Source organism: Stegodyphus dumicola, chromosome X1 (assembly GCF_044657685.1).
Source record: "Stegodyphus dumicola isolate Sdum_Otavi_A_Nest chromosome X1, ASM4465768v1".
Classification (NCBI taxonomy): Eukaryota; Metazoa; Arthropoda; class Arachnida; order Araneae; family Eresidae; genus Stegodyphus; species Stegodyphus dumicola.
The window spans coordinates 139,407,498-139,434,150 of record NC_140780.1 but is presented as its reverse complement, the minus strand read 5'-3'; the positions used below and the strand labels follow the sequence as shown (position 1 = coordinate 139,434,150).

Genomic DNA, 26,653 nt, shown 5'->3' with positions numbered 1-26,653 from the left:
CATGGAACATTTCAGTAAGCACTTGATATTCCCACTTTTATCTCTTAAAAAGAGGAAACTCGTAAATCTAATGTCAGTTTTTATCTGACTGAAAACGCCTCACAAAACATGCTTGTCTGTTACTTCTTGAAATAGAAGCCACGCAGTTATTGCTGTTACTTGGATCTTATTTCAAGAAGAACGCAGAAAAATTATACAATGTATTGATTAGTAATATCTTTGATTCTGCATTTGACTAAATATTTTCTTACTATTTCATCCACTATATCTGCATTACGTATTTCCTTGGTTTTAATCATAAAAAGTGGAAGTTTTAGATTTCTTTTTGTTATTCACCATAGAAACGCAAAAAGAAGGAAGAATAGGGGTCTCTATTTTCGTATTTTGGAACTGTTTCCTAGTATTCACTTTACTATATTATTATTTCTTTCTAAAAGTCAAGGTTTTTTCTCTTTCTCTGGCGCTGTATGTCAATAAAACTATGAGAGAGGATCCAAAATTTCGTTTTCATCACAAGTAACGTAAAAATTTGAAAAAAAGAAAAATACTTTTAAAGCTAACCTCTAGGACGATATAAAAGTAATGAAGGCTGCCTGCTTGCCCGAATCTAAGGGTATAGTTTTGATTCCTGCATAAGGTTTGACTGTATGTGTATGTGTTTTCCCATTTCCGGGAGAATAATATGGTTCTACCGCCTGTGGTGCCCCCTGGGCAACGTTTTCAGTAATGACCAGCGCGGCTTTCAACAACATAATATGAATCTTTATTTCCTAAGTATTCCATTATGCGAATTATACTATAAGTCTGTCGTCGACACTGAGACTGCCTATTATTATTATTTTTATTTAATTATGGGAAACCGTTTGTTTTTTACCTATCTCTAACTTCACCAGAATGGTAAAATTTTAATAACAGAGTGAAAGCAGAAGAGTTTTCTATAAACTGATTAAAAACAGTATGAGCTTTGGGGGCTTAGCTATGAATCAATCTTAATGGTTTCACTAATAATGGAACAACACATGTAGCTATGATGAAAAGATGAAAAGTTCCATAAAGCAAGTACTTGCTTGAGGTAATTTCAACAAGATTTTTTTTATTTGTCCTGCACTGTAACATCACAGGTTGTAAGCATCTTATTATTGTCAAGGTTTTACTTCTGTTACTTTCACAGACTGGAAAATCTGACTCAATATGAGATAAATTTTCTTTGTCGGCATCGAGGTCGACTTCACAAAATATGACACTTGACGATTCATTTTCATAAAATTTCCATAAAACTGCAGTTACTTCATGCTTGTTTTTCTTTTTTATTATCAGCAAAGATTTTAAGAGTACAAAATGAAGCAAATACCTAACAAATAGGCTGCAAGGTAAGTCGTACAACATACGCCGCGCATATATCAATTAAAGAAAAAATTACATATCTAGATTCGTAAGTCAAATATGCAATCATTACATGTATGCGTGTGAGATTCAGCTTGTTGTATACCAAAATAGATTAACAAGGAACCCACTATATTGTTGGAAAATAAACATTTTATTTACGAGAAATTATTCTAATCATTCAGTGCAGAATGGTTACATTAGATACTGGTTACATTAGAACATTACTACTGGTACATTAGAAATTCTAATTACATTAGAAATAAAACATCATATTTGCAAGAAAAATTTGATGACCTTTTATAACTTTAGAAAAGTAAAATTATTTGTCTTATAAGATTCTGCACTGTGTACTTTTAAGTTACAGTTGAATTTAAAGAATCTTAAGAACTGGTAAGCGAATAATCGCTTGAGTTCGTGAGACAGTAAATAAGACTTGAAAAGTGTTAAAGACCCTTTATTCTACCAATAAGGTGTAACAGATTTCCGTCATGGAGTTTTACAATAAAGCCGCCACTCGGACTTGGACTTAGGAAACTAAGAACTAAAACTTAACTAATCTTAACTAAAATGATATAGCCGAAGCTATCAAGATCCTAACTGAGTTGGCCCCTTAAATAACGGCGAAGCTATCAAGGGCCTAAAGTACGGTTGAGTGTAATAATAGCTTAAGAGAGAGTAGCCTGAAAAGGTGGACGCGTGCTAGCCAGAATCACTGGTTCTCTCTGACGAAGACAGTAGAACTTCGCGGTTAAATACTTTTCTTCAACTTGCATTCAAACGCGATTCTCAAAATATGTTCTAGCTGTAAGTTGTAAGTTGAAATTCAGGAAGACAGGAAAGGAACTTTAATTCAAAATTTAGCTGTTAGGAAAATTAACATAATCCTTAGAGTCTTAGAAAAATTGTATAATTTATATCATAACTTAAATTACATACATAGTATTTCTGTGTATTCTAACGTTACGATAAAAACTATTAGAGAAATCCGACTAAAGGATTTAAACTTTTCGGAGAAATATTAAGTTCTATTTACCAATTTGTAATTAAAATATGTTTTTATAGAAGAAACAATTTCAAAATGTTTAACAGGAGCCCAAGAAGAATTTCATATACATATTCTTCCCATTCCGAAACTCTTATAAAAGGCAAATTTACATATAATTTTTTTTTCAGTTTGCATAGGTCATAATCCAGTTGATAATTATTTTACATACGTTATTACAATAATTCAGCTATTCTGAATGTTACATTAACGGATCCTATTTAGTCACCTAATCTTAGAAATAAAACTAATTACATTCAAATACCAGACTAACAGAAAATGCTTTAACTAAGTAACATAATTCAAACGGAAGCAAAATATTATAAGCCCTTAAGTATAACGCAGCCTTTATGCAGGCAATTAAGGGAGATATATAAACAAAGAAAGCGTCTAAATCCACAATCACTTGCGGGCTTCCAGAGTCAGGGAAGCCGACGAAGTAATGAGTTTACTAAACGGTTATCTCAAAGAAAGAACTTCTAGTACATACTGAATGGGAAAAGGGAGAAGAAAGATTCTAATGATACGCTTCAGTTCCTTAGCATCATCCATCGTTTCCAAAATCTTTAACTACCTGACTTAATGCTCATTATATGTATAATCCATGATCCTTTGATAGAATGATTAGCTAAAAGATTCCCCTAGCTTATTCTTGAGTAAAATCCAAAATTTCCAGTCTGGAAATTAGGAGCTAATGACTGCTAGTGAATGAGGCGCATGCTTATCGCACCAGGAATGATAGTCATCACTGAATCTACCGTCATTTGGGGAAGCAAGGGGGAAAAACCACTTAATGATGTCTTTTTGGCACGGTTACAATCCGGCTACAGAGAACTGTGTGAATATTTTAACATCACATAGTATCGCGTCGAAACATTTATCTCTACATTCGGAAATTGTAGAAGATTAATAAAGATATCTAACGCGTTTATCTTTTTTATTTAAATTCGCAAATAAAGTAATCTCTTTCTTTAATCTGAGTAATTTAACCATAAAAAATAATTTCGATTTTTTTCAGTTAATTGCATATTCTTATTTGGACTAAAATTTTAGAATTGAACTGAAATTGTGACTGTTTCATATTTCACATTCGTTAAAATATGAAGATTTCTGTAAACGGAAGCAGGATATTTAAATTTAATCTTGACTATTTTCGCATTACAGATGAATAGAAGCGAAAAAATGTTTAACTACATAATTCCTCTTATTATTAAAAATCACACATGTAAAGGTCGACCAGTGATTGCAGATTTGCATCGAAATGTCGATGCATTAAGGATGTCGGAAAGCTTTTATAACCAGTATTACTACAGTTATCAAGGAGGGTAAAAAAATGCTTACTAATAAGAAAACTCAGTCTTTTGTTTCAATAGAAATATTATTTAAATAGCAACTATTAAGGAGACGGTGGACTTTAAAAATTAGTTTTTTAAGTTTTTGTGTTTTCAACAAGAAATTTTATACATCTACGTATTATAACATCAGATTATAAAATATATGATCAAAATTTCAATTTATTTTAAATTAAAAATTTTTAAAACAAATAATTAATTACTTTAATTAAAGATTTAAAATGCTCCTTACGCGCTAATTTTCAATATTTTTTTCTTTAAGTTAGTTATAAAGTCTTTACAAAAGCTTTAGTGTATCCGTTATTGAATATGATGAATAAGAAATTATTAAAAAGGACTTTTGTGAACTTAAACCCGGTTTTCGGAAAAATTTCACCTTTTGTTAAACATTGTCACAAGTTTAAACTTCTTAATAACCTCATAATCTAAAATGCATACACAGATCTACTGTAACATATAACAACATAGTTTCTTCCAAATATCATTCATTTTAAAAATGAGACGCATGGAGCATTTTCAAGAGATACGAACTGCGAAATATTTTGTTTTGAGAAAGCCGAATTTAAAGTTTTTCTTCAAACTTACCTTTAGTACATGGTCATGAGAAACAACAAATTAACTTTAAATATGAATATGTAGACACTAGATAACATTTTCGTATCATTTAAATATTTTTAATCTCATAATATTAAATAAGGGAAAAATAAACATGTATCGCAAATTGGTATGTGATTCGAAGTTAGAGGTAGAAACAATTTATGCATTATATCCAATGAAACTTTTAAAATTCATTCGCATCATATGTTTTACCTTCATTTGTTATATTTGCATTATCTTTTAACACGTTGAGCGCGGCGCCGAATTTGCTGCCTTTTCCGTTCAGCCGGCAGCGAGCTAAGCCGTATTTTTGTTTAGATTGTTTCAATACATTTCATTAAAACTAAATTTGATCACATTTTATTGAGACTATATTTATTTTTTAACCTTAATACTGTCGGTCCCGGGGACAGACGCCAGGCAAACGAAAATTCCAGTGCCGGGGCCACACGGAAAGTTCACTGCCGGTCCCCAGGGACCGGCGCCGCGCTCAACGTGTTAATGCTTTACAATATTTTTTACTATTTCTGTTTTTTCCTAAGCAGGTAAACTCCTCCTTTTGCTTTGGTTCAAACGACGTATATAGACACCGGATAACATTTTCGTATTATTTAACTATTTTTAATCTCATAATATTAAATTTGAGAAAAATAAACTTACCGCAAATTGGTGTGTGATTCGAAGTTAGAAGTAGAAACAATTTATGCATTGTATCAAATGAAACTTTTAAAATTCACCTGCACCATATGTTTTACCTTTATTTGTTATATTTACATTATTTTTTAATGCTTTACAATAGTTTTTACTATTTCTGTTTATTTCCAAGTAGGTAAACTTCTCTTTTTACTTTGGTTCAAGCGACGTTGATCACGCGTTTTTTGCAACGAGTAGGGAAAACGAGTTTTTTACCTCCTGTTCTACGCATATAGCATTCACGCAATCAAAGTTAAATTCATTAATAGTTGTCAATACTTTTGATATTTCAACCTTTATCTCTATATTTGCCCAAAAGAAGTGTTTATTTTTAGAAATAAACACTTCTTTTGAGAAAATATATAAATTATTACATAATAAATAACTGTTGAAATAATTTTGTTTACATTTTCTCCAAAATTGAAAAGGGAAAGTTTACGTTGTTACACATTTGAAATGCTTTAAAAGTTGAAATATTTGAACTTGGTTTTCTGCATACGATGAAATTTTGTATATGGAGTATTATGACAGTAAAAGAACAAATTCAATATTTTGGTTGATTTTTAGCTTTTTTTAAGTCCACCGTCCCCTTAAAGCAAAGTACTAGACGATTAAAAAAGTCAAATTTTTTTCATTAGATTGATTAATTAAGAAATGAAATTAATTGTGAGTAATTAAGTATTTTACAAATATTGATGTTAATATTGATATATCTTTCTTTTATTTGAAATGCTTTCAATGACTAAGACTTTTCTATGACTTTCACTGTGTAAATCTCAGTTATTGTAGAAAGTGACGAGTCTTAAGAACTAGATAGCGAATAATCGCTTAAGTTCGGGCGACAAGAAACAACAATATAGAAGGTTAACTAACCCTTTATTATTCAAATAAGATTTAACAAAACTCCGCCTGGGAGTGCACAAACAAAGCCGACACTTGGGCTTGAACTTAAGAGACTAAGAATTAAACTAAAACTAAGATTAACTAAAGAAATATAGCCGAAGCTTATCAAGATTCAAATCGAGATGGCCCCTTAACTTATCTGACTACGAAGCTCAGCAAGGACCTGAGTACGACCGAGCGTAATAACAGCTTTGAGAGAGAGTGGCGAAAAGGGCAGACGCGCGTAAATCAGAAACTCTGATTCTCTGTCACTCTGTAAGTAACCTCGTGGTTTAAATACCACTCCCCCTCGTTAAATATTCAGCAAGATTCCAAAACTATGTTCTGGAGGGAAGTAGTAAGCTGAAGTTAAGAATTTGACAGGAAAGGAACTTTAATTTAAAATTTAACTGTTAATAAAATTAACATAATACTTACATGCTATTTAACTAACATTAAAACAAAATATTAGAAGATTTGGGTTTCTTTCTTTGAATAATTAAGAGTTTGAATTAATCGAAAAGTAATTTAGTATCTTATAATTGTTAATATTCACTTCTCCTGCTTTTATATAAATAAATACGAAAAGCCTAATGACTCTATAAGTGCCGCTCGAATTAACATTTTGTGACGATAATTCGTCACCGTCAGGATTTGGAGATTGGATCCCCTATTCCCCAGTCGCTCTTTAAAAGCGAGGAGTATATAAAGTATTTTTCTCTGTCCTTTCCGCATGGCTTTGTGGTTTAATTGGAAGCATACTAGACATGTTTTCGAGGGGTCCAGTGTTCGAGCCCTGGCGAGGGCACTGCACATGTTTCACATCTTCTGCTTCAAAAGAAAAGTAATGACTCTACACTGTACGAGACAAGATAAAATAAAATTCCTCTTAGGAAGCGCAACGATTAACAAACGTTCTGAGTGTATTACCCTATTCAATGGTTAAAAACGTTTTAAAAATACATTAAACAATTAGCTCATTTACTGTCAAAACAAGGATTGTAATAAAAATAATATGTTAAAATAGCACTAATATGCTTCATGCCTGTAATAAACAACCGAAAGGCTCACAAACCTGCCACCAAATATATAAAAGTTGTATAGTTATGAAGTAAATTATAAATTTACGATTTTTGTAATCTTTTGAAATTTTAATAGATACAATAAGTCATCCATGTTAAAGATACGTATTATTATATCAAATATGCATTTTCTTGCATATTCGTGCATAATGAGTGATATATGTAATGGTTAAATCTATATTTCCTGCTACATCTTTATACTGCTATTAATATAAATGGATACACGAAAATTGACAACAATTAATATCATGTTAAGTAAAATTTTTGCAAACAGGAATAATTTGAAATCAATTAACTGAAGAAATATTCTCTGAGAGATAGTACTTGATGGCAAAATAATAGCAATTATAGAATTGAGAAATTAATATGTGTCAAAAGAAATTATAATTATCTACGCCGATAGGAACAACCTCGTGAAATGGAATAGGAACTAAAGTCGGGAAACGTAGTTTGATCTATCCGATTCTCCCCTTACCTCCCCTTATACACATACAGAAAACAGCAGCTGTTACTTCTAGTGGAAATGCAGCAATCAACGAGGTAGAAAATGTGATCTTTAGTAAGATATTGAAGACTAGTTGGTCAGAAATAAACAAAAATATTCACGCTATGGCCACTGGCCATCTGCTGCAAAATCGTTTCATTCGCATATTTCAGTATAAAAATTTGAACACTAAACGCGATTTCGTTAGATTCCTGAAAATGAATGCTGATTGTTTATGAACAGTTTAGTTTAATGGTGTCATAAAATATATCTAGGAGATGAACAAAACTTTGCATTTGCATTTTAGTACTATCTTTAATGAGCTTACAAGCAGTTGCATCAGGTAACTTTTGATTTCGGTTCAGAGTTGCAAATGCTTATAGGCTACAAATAAAAATGTTAAGTTGAAGAATTTAAGATATATTTTATGCGCCTTCTGGAGTCTAAAATCGATAAATATTAGTTAATATTAGCAGCAGTTATAACCAAAATATAATTAATAGTTTATAATCATAATGTCGAAAAACAGCTGCCAAATGAGGCACGGAAAAATAACATTTAATTTTAAACGCATATTTATATCGTGTGACCTATATAAGATATATTAATGGGTATTACTGAAATTTGAATAAATTATAGAAAACAGTTGCCATCTGAAATCAATAATTACATCTTATTTTAAACATTAAACTCTTATGCTTTCAGGATAAACGTAACAAATATCCTTTTATCTTAAAAAAAAAACCTGTAACACGTCTGATAAAATAACGATTAGTGCATAAAAAGAATGAAAGTAACAATGGCTGTATATTTATTTTGTCACAAAACAAACTGTTTTTGAGGTAGGAACGTTAGCAGAGTTATAAGAAATTATTGCATTCCTCTAGTAGTGCAAGGAATTGCAAATACCGAAAGTTGTGTCTGTGGAGGCATTGGTAAACCAGACCATTACTTGACCCAATGCCCTCTAACCGCACAGTGGCATGTGGAGCTTCCGGAACAGGCAATTTATCATAAGCGTTATCTGATCAAACATCCAGCATTTCGCATCAAAATATGCAAGATAATGCAGAAACTGGAGGAATTGGGAAGAGATTTGTGCAGTGTAGAATAGTTCCCTGTGAATCTCTCTTCTATCTTTTTTTTAATTTTTTTTATTGTATATATTATGAAACATGTATTTATTACGGCCCACTGTATATATTATGAAACATGTATGTACTATGGCCAATGAAAATTATTATGAACTATGTATGTATTATGTAACAGGCTCAATATCTTATGAACTATGTAAGCATGTATATGTATGAACTATGTAAGCATGTATATGTATGAACTATGTAAGCATGTATATGTATGAACTATGTAAGCAAGTATTATGGAAGATCTATTATGTATTATGAACTACTTGTATATAAGCATGTACTATGAACTATGTAACTATGTAAGCATATATTATGAACTATGTAACTATAAGCATATGTTATGAACTATGTAAGCATGTATACAGGACCAATGTATGCCCTTATAGGCCCCATGAGGTGTTGCCCCGGATAGTTGCGGAACCTGGACTAGACCCGAATAGTCTTAGTAAGCCGCACGGGTGTCCAGATTCTGCTCTCAACTCAACTCAACTCTAGTAGTGCAAGTGATAGCACACCGAGCTAATATTGGACGATAAGGGCTGTGAATTCGGACGAGGGCATAGTTTAATTTTTGTCTTTTCTGTTCCGAAAATAAAAACATCTAATGTTTTTACATTACCAATCAATCAATATCCCTTCATCTTTGATTCTAGCGCATTCCGAACAATACAGCAACATTTTTGTGTTATACTAACTGGCTATCACTAAAAATCTGTGATATTTCTTGGACTAATACGGCTCTGAAAACCTAATTTGGCAGATAGCGAAAACATTTTTAGTGTTTACAGTGTGCTTACATTTTATAGTGTTCATAATTAACTTAATATCATATGCATAATTACATATGTGCCTTTATATGATATTTAAAAGTCACTAATTTTTTTTTAAATAGGGTAAGATCGTTAACGTAAAAATACAAATAATTAAAGGTTTGATTAAAAAAAATTTATTCTGAAATATTTTTATTGAAATTTAAAGATACTGTTCATCCTGTGGCTACGAATTCTGAATATATAGCTTTGCTTTTCATTACATGACTGTTATCATTACGGTAATCAGTTTTATGGTAAAATGTTGCAAAACAAAATTATTTGTTACCTAGAACAAAGCAAAGCATTAGATTTTTCGAATTCGTTCATGATAGAGTAAAAGTTAATATTGGTTTTCTTGTAAACGAGCCTTAATTTTAAGTTTCCGATAGGAAAGGAAAAACTAACATTTTTGAAATGAAAGGTCATCTAGATCTGCGAACCAGACAACCTGTGAATTTTTAATGGAAATAAGGGAATTCAAGAATACAGAAATGATTCGTCTTCACTAGGAATGTTAAAAGGCGTTATTCGAGATCACGTGTCCATTGATCCCACCAAAAATGTTACTTCATGTCGGTCATAACGGTTAAACTTCTCTTCTGGCAATGTTCACTTATGATGGCTCCTGCGTTCAGACTTTATAGATGCATTTTAAGTTCTCCTGAGCAAAGTGTAATGAATATAAATAAAATTTATAATAAACACAAAAATTCCTCGTAACATTTGCTGTTTCTCTCGTTTAAATACAAAAGTTTAAATGGTGATTTAGTTTTGTAACGAAAGAAAAAGTATATACAAATTAGAAATAAAAATATATTTATTTACTTATTGTTGCAAATATTATGAATTCTTAATGCGATTCATTGTTTTTACATAATATTTTCACTGTACAACTTCCTTAATTACAAATTTTGTAGTTAGACCTTAACGATGGTCTGGTTACTGACGCAGAAAATTAAGTGTATCTTTCCGGTTAATGATAATTTTCCAGCTATAACAGCTTCGTACAAAAGAAATTTAGCCTCTTATTACTTTTTACTTCCTCAACTTTCGCAGTAATAAAATTTCTCAATTGGAAAATATTGTGTTCTTGTTTCAAATACTCTTGTTTCAGAATGCATAGTCGCTACAAGAGGTTTTGAAGTAATGCATATGCTGTTTCTATGAAAAGATTTAAATGCCCTCAAGTTTTCTATGATTTAATAAATGCCTTTAAATAGTGAAATGTTATAAAGACTCATTAAATCACTCTAAAATCTTACTAGGTGTAGTGCGACTACATATTGGCTAAGAGATATAGAAGATCACCACTTGAATAAATTCATTGTCACAATGAGACTTATGAGTACTTAAATATTTTTAAAGAGAGAGAATACTTGCAGTAAACCTTAACGCATTAGATGAGTAAAGCCTAAATTGTTCAATAAATAGTAGATTTAATTAGAATTTTAATTAAGTCATCTTACTTTAAAATGTGCCATCTTCACTGAAAGTGCAACGAGGATCTTATTAGCTTCATTAAAATAAATTCCCAAGTGTTTCTGAAAGTGCTTGAATCTCTAGCTCACAGCAATTATCGCAATTCATAATAACCCATCTGAGTGTACTTCAGAGGTCATTATCGCCGTAGTATTCAATTAAAATACTTCATGAATATAAGTTTTCGGATTTCTAGATAAAATATTCGTGTTCGCACATGAAAGAGGCGAGCGCTGCATAACAATCATTAATCACAGTTTGGAAATGCACTTGACATGGTCACTCAATCTGCATCAAATTTGGCATCAAAGCCGATATTTACGTGGTCGTTTCTCTTTGAGGTTCTCTAGAAAGATACTCAGTTTGGGAAAGCGCTAATGGAATTTGAGACTTATGACATCTCGATTCAATTTCAAATGTTTTGAATTGTAAATAAGACAATGAAATGGAATTGATGGGGTAAGCATTCGTAGTCTGTAGGATATCAGAGAAAGTGAGCTTAGAATGTCTATGAGAATATTACAAATAACTTGACTACTCTGTGTTATCTAATCTGATATGAATTATATTGTAATTAAACGTGTTCTGAGATAATCATTCGGTCACATATTTAATGTAAATGCTAATATAAATTTATGCGAAGTAATGTACTTTTACATGGCTAGTTTTCCTTAGTTTTATATTTTGGGTGCCCTCATGCCTCCCTCTGGGCACTCGTGGTGTAAGTAGCAGCAGGGCCAGCTGGAAAGTAAAAAATTAGTGGTTCGAATCCTGGACAGGCGATATTGTTTCACGACATGGATTTGGTCGACTAGGTCTTACTTCATCAAGATATGCAAGTAAATACAAAAATTACATTGCACCTAGATTGAAACAAAAGAATACTAAATAGTAAATTGAAAACACTTACGAAATTTATTCAAATTTGAAGAAAAATGCTTATATACACATACTTAAAGGCAAAATGCTTATATATAATATAATACTATAATGAGGTAGCATGCAAAGAGAGGAATATAATGCGCACACGAATGTATTACAGTGTTGGGTAAATTTGAAATACATTTACCACATTAGATGATAACTTAATTAGAAAGTAAATTAATTAAAGAATTAACTATATATATAATTAATTTTTGGGTGCGAATTGGTTTTTAGAACATATATTAATAGAGATAGTACCTATTTTGATACATCTGTGACACAATACTGGTTAGTAAGTCTTAAATAATAAAATATAAGTGCACATTAAAGCTCAGGGCAAACTATTGGTACAAATTAAACCATGGGAACCAAAATTGAATAACTGAATAATAAAATAAAAATGGAATAATTAAACATAGATAATAAAATTTCATTGCGAGTAAGTACTTATAACAATGCGAACTAGAATATTCATTGAAAGTTAAACATTATTAAAGCAGATAATTATTATAAAGAAGATCTTAAATAAATTGCGCAGATATAGAACAAACGGTTGGAGGCACGGTGTAGAAGGGAATACCAGGGCAATCATTCTAGGCTGTCAAAAATGCTGTTAGCAAAGATAGTACAATCTCCAGTAAAGCTGAGCATATATCTATTCTTGCTTGTGTTCCTCACCTATGCTTGCCAGTTAGTCATAACTGGTCTTTTAAAATGATTAATGGATGTTTGCGAGCAGTCAGACAGATTGCGATCTGGGTCACTCGTGCTGCCACAAATGCACTGGATTTAGGCCAAATCTAAGCAAATGGAAGATATATGGACTGTGCTATGCCAAATATGGGGTGAATTGTAAACAGCCGATATTTAAATTATACAGACTTCTGTCTGAGGTGCTCTACTTTCACTAACGTTCATTAGTTCACTACTGGGAATGATTTTCCGATATGCGCTCGAAAGGAGCGCGTATGTGCTACTGACATAGGGTTCGTTAGCTGTGCTCTTCGCAATCACATCTCCTAATTCGTTTCGTCTGAGCAGAGTATGGGCTGGAAACCATTGAAATTTAGGCACCAGACTGAAAGCTACTGCAAAAAAATTAATTACTATTTCTGTATTTTCTTTCCTATGCGATGTCTACTGAATCAGCCTTTGATGGCTTGCAAGACTGACACTGAATCTGCATATATTAATTTGGATCTACTAATGCAAAAATGAAGTTCAGATACGTTTTTAGAGCTGTTAAGTTCTGCTAGTAATACTAAGTTATTGGTATGAAACTTCTTGACCTAGATATGGACTTGTGAACTAGGTACTAGCAAACTGGAGCCGTTTGTTTAGACAGCAATACAATGTAAAGCAAATGGAGGGTTACAACTTACCATTGCATTTAGCCGCCTTGATAGGTATAGCTGTTATAGAAGCATCTGTCGTACAGATGGCGCGGTGTTCGAATCAAGAAGGTATGGATGTTTGTAAGTGTACAACGTCCGTCTGTCTTGGGGGTAGTCAAAATACTGGAGAGTTGAAATTTCTCTTGAACGAAAAGATAGTAGAGAAAGAGGAGTCGAAGACCCTCAGATGGTCTCCTGGTATGTTGTTCATCAATATGGGGAAGTACGCGGCAGTTAACGCGATGGTACTATACCTGTAATACGAATTGTGAAATTCTTGTGTCCCGCCTACTTATACTTGCACCTGCTATTATGCTGAAGTCAGATAATGTCGGATGGCTATTTTATGGACTCTGTCGCTCTCGTAGTCTGAAGTTATAAAGAACTTATTCAAATAGTTACATTTTCTTCCAATCTGACAGCTTTCACTCAATGGCAGTGTGGCTCTCGAAGACTAAATGCAGAGGCGAAAGTCTTGACAACATTTTTAATGTATTTGTAGGATTTCTAAATCGTCTACAAATTTCAAATAGGAATTGTATTTGCGCTGAGTTCAAGCACAGTAGCATATTATTTGTGACACTGACGTCACCTATCAAGATACCATGAATTGTATGTGCTAGTAGGCGGTGCCCCACCATGCCTTGAGCATCTGCAAGCTCGAAGCTGCTGGTTTCCGCGTCGTGTTAGAGAAATTATACAGTGTTCTTTCGTTTATGTGTTTGGTGTGAGGAATTCAGGAGAATCTGCCGTCTATTGTCATGCACAAAAAATGGAAATGTTTTACGAATACAACATTCCTGCCAAACAATTATAAATATGAAATACTCTCCTGCATTTTGCTTGGGCTAATCAGCATTCTTTGAATTTTTGATCTTGAGAAAGTGAGATTACGTTTACTGGATCAATGGATCATCTTGCATAGCGATATATGATGTTTCCTTTCATATTCAATCGTTGCAGGAATATTCTGCTATTGCTCACTTATCAACTTATCAATCAACAGCGTTACCTACTAGCATCTAAAATTATTTAGGTCGTAAATGCATTATTTCTATTAATATATGGTATAGTTGTAAGGATCCTAAGTTTTATTAACGTTTATTTTATTTTAAAACTGTACTATCACTTCTTATTTTCTACTTCCGGACAGAATTAAATGCTTTAATTTGTTTATGCAAATTGTCTTGCTAACGCCGAAGTAATTAAATTGTGGCTTTTTACTAAGAGTTAGGGAGAGAGAAGGAAATTTAGGAAGCAAGCCGCTTACCACTGCAGTTTTACGAGTTTTCACTCGGTTGCTGGTTGCCTTTAAGGCCAGAGGTTTAGCCCTCTTGATATTTGAAAACGTATTGTAGTTTCAGCAGCTCGGCGTACTACATACCTACCCTTTTAAATAAAGGTCAGTCTTAATGCTAGGCATTTGTATACTAATTCAAAGTTAGCTTTTTAGTTAGAGTGTTAGTTAGTAGTTTTATATTCTTACGTTCATTCCACAAGTGGTTGGTCTCTGTATCCCGAAGTTCGGGAGTACTTGTAAAGGTATAGAAAATAAAGGGTTTCGTATACCCTTCCTGCTTGTGTCGTCTGTTACACACAAATCTTGAACATAGCTTGAGTAAGCTCCCTGTTCCTAATCAGGAAACATCATGTTCCCAAAGTAAATCAAGAGAAACACAAGTCCTGACATAGTATCTCTTTCTAAAATTTCAGCGATTTTACTTAACTTAAAATAGCTGAATTAAATACTTATCCTAATGCAGGAATTTCCTCAGGAAGTTAATTACAACTTTTAAAAATTTAACCACTAGTCATTATATTACAATGACACAGGAGCGAGAAAAATGGAATATTTTATATACTACTTTAGGTTTATTATTAAGCAACAATGAGCTATTGATCTTACATCGTATGGTCGAATGGTAGAACCATCCCAGGAGATGCATTAGACGCCTTCAAACTTAGCACATGGGGAAGGACCATTGATCAGGGTAACGTTGGGTAGCGTTTAGCAGCGCTTAATTCTTAGGAACTTATATATATCAAAACATGTGAAAGTTGTAAGGTCGCGGTAATTTTCGAAATGGAATAGATGGTTTTCACTGCGCATCGTTGCATTTACGTCTACTCGTAGAAAGTTAAAATCACCGGGATTTGAACACCAAAGCTCCCGCATACGCATCGAGCGTCCTTCTAGTTACACCACGCAGGCATGAGGAAAGAAGGAGAAAATACCTTATATATCCTTTTTTAAAGTGCGACTGGGGAAGAGAGGACCCATGCCAATTCTTGGTGGTGTATAATTACCGTCTACCACCATTAGTTCAGGCGCTTATGCAGAGTGGTTAGGCTATATCGACTTAGGAACACAAAAAAAATGTGCAATGCCATCGCCGGAATCCGAACTCCGGACCTCCCGTATGTGTGCTGAGTGTGCTTCTAGTTAGACCGTGAAGGAATGAGGAAAGGAGAAAGAAAATACCTTATGAATAACAGATCCCTTTTTAAATTAAAATTAAAATTTTGGAGAATTGCTTTTGCATAGCAGTTTTGGCCATCAAATTTATATCTGCCAAATCCAAAATTATTTCGAAAACGTTTACTGCTTTTATTCATTAATCAGAAACTAAAAAAATGGTGAAGATGGAAAAAGTGAAAAACATAAAAATGTTTAGCGACGTTATAAAAGAGGAGAAATTTTAACCAGCTTTTTGCTTTATTAATGAAACACATGTGTTTCATGATGCTTTGAGAACCTGTGTTCCGATGAAGAAAGAACTTGTATCAGATTTTCGAGGAAATTTTAGTATTTCTTTTATTTTGGAAGCATTATCAATTATAAGGCTGAATTTTCCTTTGTGTTTAGAAATTGTTGCGTTATTTACATCTTTTACGTAGCCAATACTTCTACGTAAAAGATATATAATTGTATGCGATTATCTTTATTACTCATATGTTTTCATTAGACTCAGCGATTATCCACAGTATTTTCTTTAATACTCTGCACAGCTCATGAGCAGACAAAATTTAAAACGTGCGCTTTACTTAACTGTATTAATTTTGTACCCCAAACGTACTAGGAAGTAAGACGGCTAATGTTGTTATGGACAAAATTAATAAATAGTTTAAGTCATGCCACTAAAGTACATTTCATCATTTTTTCAGCTATTTTCTTCTGTATTTATACATGATCACTTCTGCACGGAAGAACAGAACCGAAATTTATTTGAGAAAAATTACGAGAACCATTTAAGCTATCAAGACAAAAATCGTATCCCGAAAATAATTTAAATTGAACGCAAATTTGTCTTTGATAATGGAAACATATATATTAGCATTTATCAAACTTGAGTTTATAAAAATTACACCTTGCTCAATAGAATTTCGCATATACGCCAAAATCCTGTTTGCATATTTGCACTCAGTAAAGAAAGCATTTCAATTTTAATCTTAGCAATTTTACTGGAGAGAGAATGAAATAAATTAACCTTATCATGACAGAGTGATAAAGGTTGTAAAAAATGCGAAAATAAAAAAGAAACTTTTAATAACAATTTTATGTGTCTGCTATATTCTTAGTTTATGTCTGACTGCCATACGAATGAAACTTTCTAACCCATAATAAAAATTAATGATGATAATTTTAACTTTCTACGAGTAGACGTAAATGCAACGATGCACAGTGAAAACCATCTATTCCATTTCGAAAATTACCGCGACCTTACAACTTTCACATGTTTTGATATATATAAGTTCCTAAGAATTAAGCGCTGCTAAACGCTACCCAACGTTACCCTGATCAATGGTCCTTCCCCATGTGCTAAGTTTGAAGGCATCTAATGCATCTCCTGGGATGGTTCTACCATTCGACCATACGATGTAAGATCAATAGCTCATTGTTGCTTAATAATAAACCTAAAGTAGTATATATAGCCAAGGGAGAACAGTAGTAATCTGGCACATTAGGAAGAAAAGGTCAACTTCGGTACTTTGTTATCACTTCAAATAATTCGACGTAGATGTAGAAACAAGGACATGTATAATTAGTTTATTTACAAATGTAGTCCACACTTTGCTTTAGGGAATTTCATGACCCTGTAATTTCTGGAAAAGGGAAACCGTACATCTCTCTTTACTGTTTGCAAGCGCAAACCTGATGGGGATATTTTAATTTATTTCCGAATTAAAATTGAAATGTTTGAGTGAAATGTAATATTTTTGATATTCTTATAGGGATCCATCCTTTATAGGGAAAAACCAGTTTTCCTAGAAATATTTATTTAGACGGTAATGCTTTGAAAGCGATAAGGAAAAGTCTAGACTAATACTAGGAGACGTTTTCTTTGAAATAGAGAAACCATTTTTTTCAGCTTTCAAGAAATGTGTTTGGCTTCCTGACAGATAGATTTTTGTATTAAATTCGTGTACGCAGCACCATTAAAGGAAAATTTTTTCGAATAAAACATAATTAATAATTTTCTCACTATATTAAAGAAAATAAAATTCTAGTTGAAGTTTTCAGAATGCAATATTTGATGCGGCATAACATCATATAAAGAAATCGATAGCACTTGCATGCAACAGACATATTCTTCTATTTTAGAGTTATAAGGTTAGTTACCGTAGATATTTTGTTTAAAATGAAGAAAACTCTAATTCGCTGACAAATGTATTACCGCATTTAGCATAATAATGTAATGTAAATGCTGGGAAATATTTAGATAATAAAATCATGAAAGTATCAAGGAATTGAAATTAATTGTGAAATACGACAGTATACATTTATTAAATTACAAACTTGAATTGTGTTGATTTTGCGATACTAAATCTATGAATTTTTTTTATCTTTAAAATTGCTCCTCTTAAAGTTATCATATAAAAATGAAACACATGAATAATACCAAGTAATTTACGATGCGTGAAATTTTTTTTATGTTTAATTTTATGACAAGTTCCTTGCATTCGTAATTATACCAAAAAAGGATAATAGCTCACAGTTTTTCCTTTATGATAATTTTTATCATACATTTGTCTTCTTTTGCTTAATAGCGGATTACAACTTTTTCATAGTATTACCAACTTAATGCAAGCAAATATAATGGTTCATTGTAAAACTATGTTCTAGTTCGGCACTCGCATAAAATTTTATTATGACCAGTGACCATGATCTTTTCACTATAGGCAAAGCAAGAAAATATCCATAAACTTGTCAAAGAACTTGCGCTGCACATGGAGTTGATGACATAGATGGTTCAAGGTGTAAAACGTGGTTTGTTTACTACCAAACCAACAACTAGCTAGGTAAATCACTGCTTAATTCTGCTTGTTTTATAGGAAAATTATGCTTTAAATTAAATTTATTTATCGATTTTAAGTGTGGAATTGAGCAACAAGAAACAACTGAAAGGCCGGTTAATTTCAATCTGATTACAAAACTGTTCACAAATGAAAAGTTTGTACGTGGTATAGGAGGCTTGGAAAGTACATTCTAAACTTCCCGAAGTGACCATAAAAGACATTCTTTCGAGAAAAATTGAAAATTTGACAGAAAAGAAAGTGGATATCATGATGGAATAGCTAGATAAAAGCATTTCATAAGGAAAGCTAATTTACAAAATAATTAATTAACAAGCTTAAAGAACTTTGGTATCATGTATTTTTTAAAGGAATATAAATTGAATATTGAGTAATCACATGGACAAAAATTAGTGTGGAGGAAAGCTAGCGAAGCTATGAAGAAGGAAGTTATACAAGCAAAAGTAATACACATTGATGGAAATATAATGATCTGGTGGTATATAGCTGAAAATTGTGTAAATAACTTGCATATACTTTTTGATGCTTTGAATAAATATGGTTAATTGATAATTTTAAAACCATATTTAAACGAGTGCGCAAAAATTGGTTCTTTCAATACATTTTTACTTTCAACAGGATAATGATCCCAGACACAAAACTCTCTCTGAAGGAGTGATGCCTGTGCAATACATCAGAAATTCGCATAAACTTCACTAGAGTTACCAGATATTAATCCAATTCAATATGTTTGAGAAAATGAGAAGTTTAGAAGAGCTAAATGTCAAATAAGCATGATTTAAGCATCATTTAATTTACGAATGAGAAAATATTAAAAACATTGGGCTTGAATAGGTTAGGTTAGGTTATTTAATTACGGCAAAGCCTCGAGGGCTATCTGCCTAAGGAGAGGAATGCCTTCGTGGAGGACTTTCTAAGCGAAACTGGCTCGTATACACGTTACACATGGGGGAAAACCACGAAAACACCCATGCAGCCAGCCTGTTCGCGGGATTCGAACCTCGGACAGAACTACCAGTGTTCAGAGACTTTACCGCTCGGCCGCTGGTGGGCCATTGCGCTTGAATATGGTAAACTGAAGTTTTAAACATCTTCAAGCCATTGGCAATGTGAAAAGATATTCCATTAAGTAGTAAAATGTTTTTCTTTGTTTTAATATTAATGTTATATATATAATATTTTTTTTTTCATTAATGTTTTCATGATATGAAAAGATAGCTTTTAATTGCATAATATCTCTATATTGATTCTTTTAAATGTATGCTTCAATATTTTTAAGCATTGAGTTTCTTAATTTAAAAACGAATCAGCATATTTAAATAAAAAATTCTACATAAGACTCGAAACTGCTTTCAAATCATACAAATGTATAAACTCTTTTTTTACCTCACTATATATCGGTTGCAACGTTATTTGTCGTAGCTTCTCATTTACTAGAAATTTAGAAAAATTGCCGGTTAAAGTTAATTAAAAGAGTAGTTAAATAAAAATTGATTAGTTAGTGCTCTTACATTTAGCATTTACTGAAACTTTAGTGTTAGTATTCATTATCGTCATATTCCTACTGTGCTGATACTTTTATTTGAACTACAAGAATGAGTGTAATTTCAAATGGAAAACTATTCTTATTGTTCTTAGTTATAATATTCAGCAGTTTAAAAACATTAGGGTACATATTTCGCATTGAATTCTTAAAACATATCACAATTCATTCTTAACTTAAAGAGAAAGTCTTATATTGATTTCAGCTATAGAAAGGCTGCTTCTCTAAAAACATAATGTAACGAACATTTTATAAAATGCTAGTACTTTTGAAATCAAAAGAAATATTGAAATGTACTGCATTATATAAAAACATTTTAGCTCAGTGCTCTACTTATTTTATTTTAAACATTATGCTAAAAAATAATTCTAAAATAAAATCATAAATATAAGAAGGTTCCTATTTTATTTCTTCCAAGCTAATTGAAGACTTCGAAACTAACTAGATACTTTTTATAATAAAAATTTGCTTTTCAGATTTATTACAGCTATCTTGAATTTACTCTGTATTATGTTCGCTCACACCGTTTTTACTATTCGCGAAAGCTGACTTGTCTTATGCTTTCGGAGACTGTGCATGCAGAGAATGGCTATCGAATGAACAGGAAAAAGTGAATTAATAATCGCAACACCTTTAATATGGACAGTTTTAAATTAAGAATATATGTATTTAAAACCTTTGCAATAATGCACATTTACGGAGTTAGCATACAAGAAGAAGCAATACTTTTTCTCTCTAGGGAAAAAAATCATTACAATTTTTTATATCAAATTCACAACACTACACTTCCGTAAGAAATGTAATCTGATCGCAACAAAAGTACAACTCACGTCATTAATAGTAATTATAGTTCCAGTATTGCTATCAAAATGTAAACGAACGGTATGGAGGTCTACTCTCGAGCCCAAATAAAGTCAAGTTCCTAAGCATAGAAAAAATGATGTCATCCGAAGCCATACCCATTCACAAGGATGGATTTTTCCCTACACGCGTGTTGCATTACGGAATGCTTATATACTCCCGGGATGCTTTCCATCAAAAAACTGGGGAAGGAACTGAGCAAAGTCGCACTGTCACCTGTATGATGCCCAAGGCTCTTGCCAACGACAGGTGTAATGTTTGCTACGATGAATTTCATGCGCTTGCTGTGATATCAGACAAGCAAGACTAAACACAACAACAACAGTTTTTAATGTCAAAGTAAGCATGGTATAGTTGTCACTTAAAAGCAGTTCGTTCTTCGAAATTCAATACATTATATCTTATCAATGTACCACATGTAAATAAAATTACGAGTTCCCATGGAAATAAATTATTTAGAATTATATTCTTCTTATGCACTTTAAAAATTTAATTAATAAATTGAATGCTCATCTTGTTTCATTTTCATGAGCATTATATGCCCAACACGTTTTAGGTGCCATATACATACAGCAAATGTTAAAATGTTAAATTATTAAGTGTAAATGTGTTAATAGATTATAGAATTAAGAAAGCAAAATGAATTAATAAATGACTTAAGAAATGAATGTATTATTTGGGAAACTTACCTCTGTGAACAATTTTGTGAAGTTGGCTTGTTATAATTCTGAGCTCTGGGTTAGATAAATCCCCTGTCTAAAAGATAAAATGAAATTACTACTAAATCAGAAAATCCCTAGAATATTTCCATCATAAGTTTTATTAAGCACTTTGAGCACATGCAACATTTTATTTCTGGTATATTACAGAATTCCAGTCACATTCGATATTAGTTTACTTTCAAATATTAAATATGATTTATTATAGCAATCGTTAATTTAATATTTAGGTATAAATGTGTCTTAAACTTTATTATATTTTTGCCAATAATTGGCGTGCTACGACTTTAAGAATGCTTTGGCAATTTTTTTTTTTTTCTGAACGTATTACTTCGTGATGAAAAAGGACGTACAATGCTTAAATTTCTCGAAATTGATAGCGATTTCGAATAAACTAACGCCAATGTAATATTGAATTTTAACCATCATAAGTTTTATTAAGCATTTTGAGAACACATGCAACATTTTATTTCTGGTATATTACAGAATTCTAGTCGCATTCGAGATTAGTTTACTTTCAAATATTAAATATGATTTATTATAGCAATCGTTAATTTAATATTTAGGTATAAATGTGTCTTAAACTTTATTATATTTTTGCCAATAATTGGCGTGCTACGACTTTAAGAATGCTTTGACAATTTTTTTTTTCAGAACGTATTACTTCGTGAAGAAAAAGGACGTACAATGCTTAATTTTCTCGAAATTGATAGCGATTTCGAATAAACTAACGCCAGTGTAATATTGAATTTTAACCTAACTTAATTTATCTCTGGTTCTTTCCTCTTCCTCATAAAATAACTTCATTTTAAAGACAAAATTAACCTACCTTTTATAACCGAAATAAATTAGCTTTATATTTCACATAAAAAATACAAACGTTAAGCCAAAATGCTAAAATTAAACAATAGTTTGACGTCTCAGAAATTCGAAGAAAATACAACACAAATTTTAAAATGCAAATTGTTTATAATGTGTAATAATTTGGACTACCTATTTGGCAATTATTCAACTCCTTTGCAATACGACGCTAATGCATTTGAGGCAAATAAATTGTGACTCTTGTATTCGACATCATTCAAATTAATCAAAAATTCGAAGAGGAACACGTCAAAGAACATTTTAAAATTAGAAGAAAAAGTTACTAAAGTCTAAAACTTAAATTACTTAAGTTATAGATTGGGCACATATTTCGAATCAACATTCATTATCAAGAAAATACATTACCTGGAAAAAAATCACAATTACAAAAGGGAAAAGACGAGATTGAATGCGACAGTAACTTGATTTCGAGCAGTTGCTTAACATAGGTCTGATTAACACTATGACATGTGAATATTACATGTTTCATCAGTGCCTTCTGACCAAAAACAGAGTATTGCAGCTAAAATAGTATTTATACACTCATATCTTTGCTGTTATTACACTTTGGAATTAACAGACAATTATTTTGGAATGATCCTCAAGAGGATTATACTTTCCTAGTTTCATCAGATACACAAAGTATATTTCTTCTCAAATCTTTAAAAAGTAAGTCGGTTGGCTTTCCAAAATTCGAAATTATTTTGTTGTTACATATGTCTTATGCTTGTTTTATTGCTTAGAGATTAACAATCTATGCAGTGAAAATAAAGCCCTAATAGGTAATAAATAAATGAATTGAATAGAAAATATCGTTTTTATGTATCTATCCGAAACACTACAGTGTATGAGAACATTATGCAAAATTCCACATTTTAAAATACGTTTGCATTCACGTGCTAAATTGATACAACTCATCAAGTGATGCTACTCATCAGTGAAAATTTGACTCATCATTGCCATCTACATAACACTTCAAATTATTATATCAACTTAAAAATGCGATAAATAAATTTAAAAAAAAAATAAAATCCATGTAAATAAAATATTTAGTAGCATATCATAAGAAAAGTTTTTATTTGAAATCAGTCATTAAATTTGATGGGTTTAAAAGTTATAAGGTATTTCTCCCTCCTTCTTAGCAAGCCTTCGTGGTCTAGTGGTTTGCACGCTCAGCGCGTGATTGAGAGGTCTGCGGTTCGATTCCCGGCGAAGGCGTTGCATATTTTTCAGCTTGCCTGCCTTCAAAAAAATACCTAATGCCTCTACAAAGTGTTCACGTAATTAAAACCACATTCGTTTATACTTTCATTCATTTGATCGGCACTTTCCTTCACTGCATTTTATCATTTAAGTTTGAAATATAATATGCAAATGAACATCCAGTAGTACCAAGCAGTACTAATCATTTTCAAGGAAAACTTTCAAATATCTAGCAAAACTTAGCCACTTTAAGAAACATTTAAAGAAACACATTTCTCTATTAAATCTTACAGTAAGATATATTTGGCGATAGAAAAAGAATAAAACTTGCTTATTAAAACCACATTCGTTTATACTTTCATTCATTTGATCGGCACTTTCCTTCACTGCATTTTATCATTTAAGTTTGAAATATAATATGCAAATGAACATCCAGTAGTACCAAGCAGTACTAATCATTTTCAAGGAAAACTTTCAAATATCTAGCAAAACTTAGCCACTTTAAGAAACATTTAAAGAAACACATTTCTCTATTAAATCTTACAGTAAGATATATTTGGCGATAGAAAAAGAATAAAACTTGCTTTGAATGTCTTTTAGACTAACAAAATGTCTTTATTAATGAGTTCTGAACATAATGTTTTGAATCCTTCAGTTTGTTCATATTTTAGGAAGTCAAATCCAAATATCAAAAATTTAAATGAAATGTGACTACAAAGCATAGCAAAATTATTGCAGGTTTTATTATCTGATATTTAAAACTTACTTGAAGCAGAATTGAGATGGCAACTAAGCCTTGGTTTTTCTGAAGAGCCATTGCTTCCGATATGTTCTGGTACAGGTCGCTGTTATACCCATAAATTTGTAACTATAAATAAAAACGAATAAAAAAGTTAAAAATAAATAAGTACAGATAAACAAATAACTGAATAGCAGCAGAGTGAATTTCAAAAAGTTGAAATTTTATCTTTGTTCTGGAAATGAAATTGACATATAATAGTATTTTCAGTCAATCGCTTGATATGACAGATATTCGAAAGTTCTGTGTCATATTATCTCTTACAAAATGCAAGTAAAGTGATTAAATATTTTCTATGTAACAATAAAGGAAACACAATTTAATTTTTGTAATTATTTTGCAACCATTTTGTTTTCTCGAAAGAATGGATATCCGTTTCACTATAAGTGATAATCATAGTAAAATATCTTAAATTAAGCGAATATATAGATATCAAATCAGAAATTTCAGGCTTTCGGCTACGCAATTACTTCTTCGCTTTTGAAAATATCATCTTTTTATACTCCTTTTAACACTGACTTTCTTCTCTTGAAACTATGTTAAAGCAAATGTCTTCTTCCTTATACATTTCCTATTCTTCGATTTTGATTTAAGTGAGTTTACTTTTAATACCATTATTAGTTTTATTGCGTCTCATTGACTGAATAGCAGAACTTGATTAAATGAAACATTTAGAATATAGTCCCTTTAATATATGTTTTTGTTAGTTTTTCATATATTTAAGTTGAAATAAATTTCCTAAACTCGAATAGTTTGTCTTCGAATTAGCGCGCAAGATCCTGACAATTTCTCCACTATCATTAAAATAATAGGTATAAAGGCATCATTTATCCACTAGCAGTTCCTGTAATCGAAATATCTCTTAAATCTGTTTCATTTGTTTTCTTTAAAAATAGTGAATACACTGGTCAATGCAAACACAAAAATAAAATTTAGATAACGTAATAGAGAGTATTTGATAACCGCAACTAGAAATTTTTTACTCAAAGTTTCAAGAGTGTACACAAAAGAATGCATGATGTAAATTATAAACTTCGAACATAAACGTAAAGTCAATTCCTTTTTAACAGAATGACTTGGCTGTTTGTTACTTAATTATTAGTTTTTTAAAGAAGCATATTAAACCGCATCAATTCTCTCATCTCACGTGGAAATGGGAAACGCTGCATTTACAATAAATAGAAGCTAGAATTTCTAACCTACGCAGAGTATTTGAAACATGAATATTTTCTGTATATTTTATTGACGGCCCATTGGAAAACTTACAAAGAATTTAGTTATGTAGCCATTTGTGTCTGGGACGCCAACCACTGTATCATGCGCTCTGCTGGTACATTTAGCGTAACTAGTATTTTAAGATTCGCAGCTTTATTTGATTAGGAAGTGGAAGCTAATAAATATTAGCATTCACAAACTAAGTACGTTTAATTAGAATTCGCAGACCAGTTACATTTAATTGGAAATATAATGCCCGAAATTAGTACAATTCTTATCATTGCTGTAAATAAAGCATAATAGTCCCAAACACTTTACTACCGCTCACAGGGAACCTGAAAATGAAAACAAGTGGCATTTGGTAGCACGTCTATGTATGTTCATTTAAACTTTCAAACTAATTTCAGTGCAAATGCCAAGAAAATTAATCGTGCCAAGCAGTTTTGTTCCTGTTAATAGTGATAATTGTATTCATCAAACTTCACCGATGCTTGCGATGTAGTTAAGTGCATTTACATTTTGCTTAATATGCAGAAATTTGCAAATGTGCAAATGACAGTAACAGGGTACAATCAAATTTAAAGTAAAATGTTTTGTAAGTTTATTGCTTTTTTATAAACAAAATTAATTGTTGCATAACAATTTTTGGTTATAATACCGTTACTAAATTTAATATGTTTTAATTAATGTGAAGAATTTCCTTAAAGGAGTTAGCAAATTTCTATTACGTTGCATAATTTATTGTTAAATATATTGAGTCAGCTCATTTGAGTGCCCCTGGACACTATATGCAGGGTGATTCGGATAATTTAAAGAACTTACATATTTTGTAATATATAAATGTAAAATTATAGCATTTGGTAC

At 31.6% G+C, this 26,653-nt stretch overlaps 1 protein-coding gene across 1 annotated transcript in view; it reads right to left on the bottom strand.

Annotated features, from left to right (window-relative positions):
* Positions 1–26,653, bottom strand: part of LOC118185701 (carbonic anhydrase-related protein 10-like) — a gene marked incomplete at its 5' end in the record, with an annotated part of 459,955 nt that overhangs the window by 141,570 nt on the left and 291,732 nt on the right. Inside the window, 2 exons of the mRNA XM_085808190.1 lie at positions 21,682–21,748; positions 24,542–24,643. Of these exons, the coding sequence (XP_085664316.1) occupies positions 21,682–21,748; positions 24,542–24,643 (169 nt within the window). The remainder of the gene's footprint in view (positions 1–21,681; positions 21,749–24,541; positions 24,644–26,653) is intronic.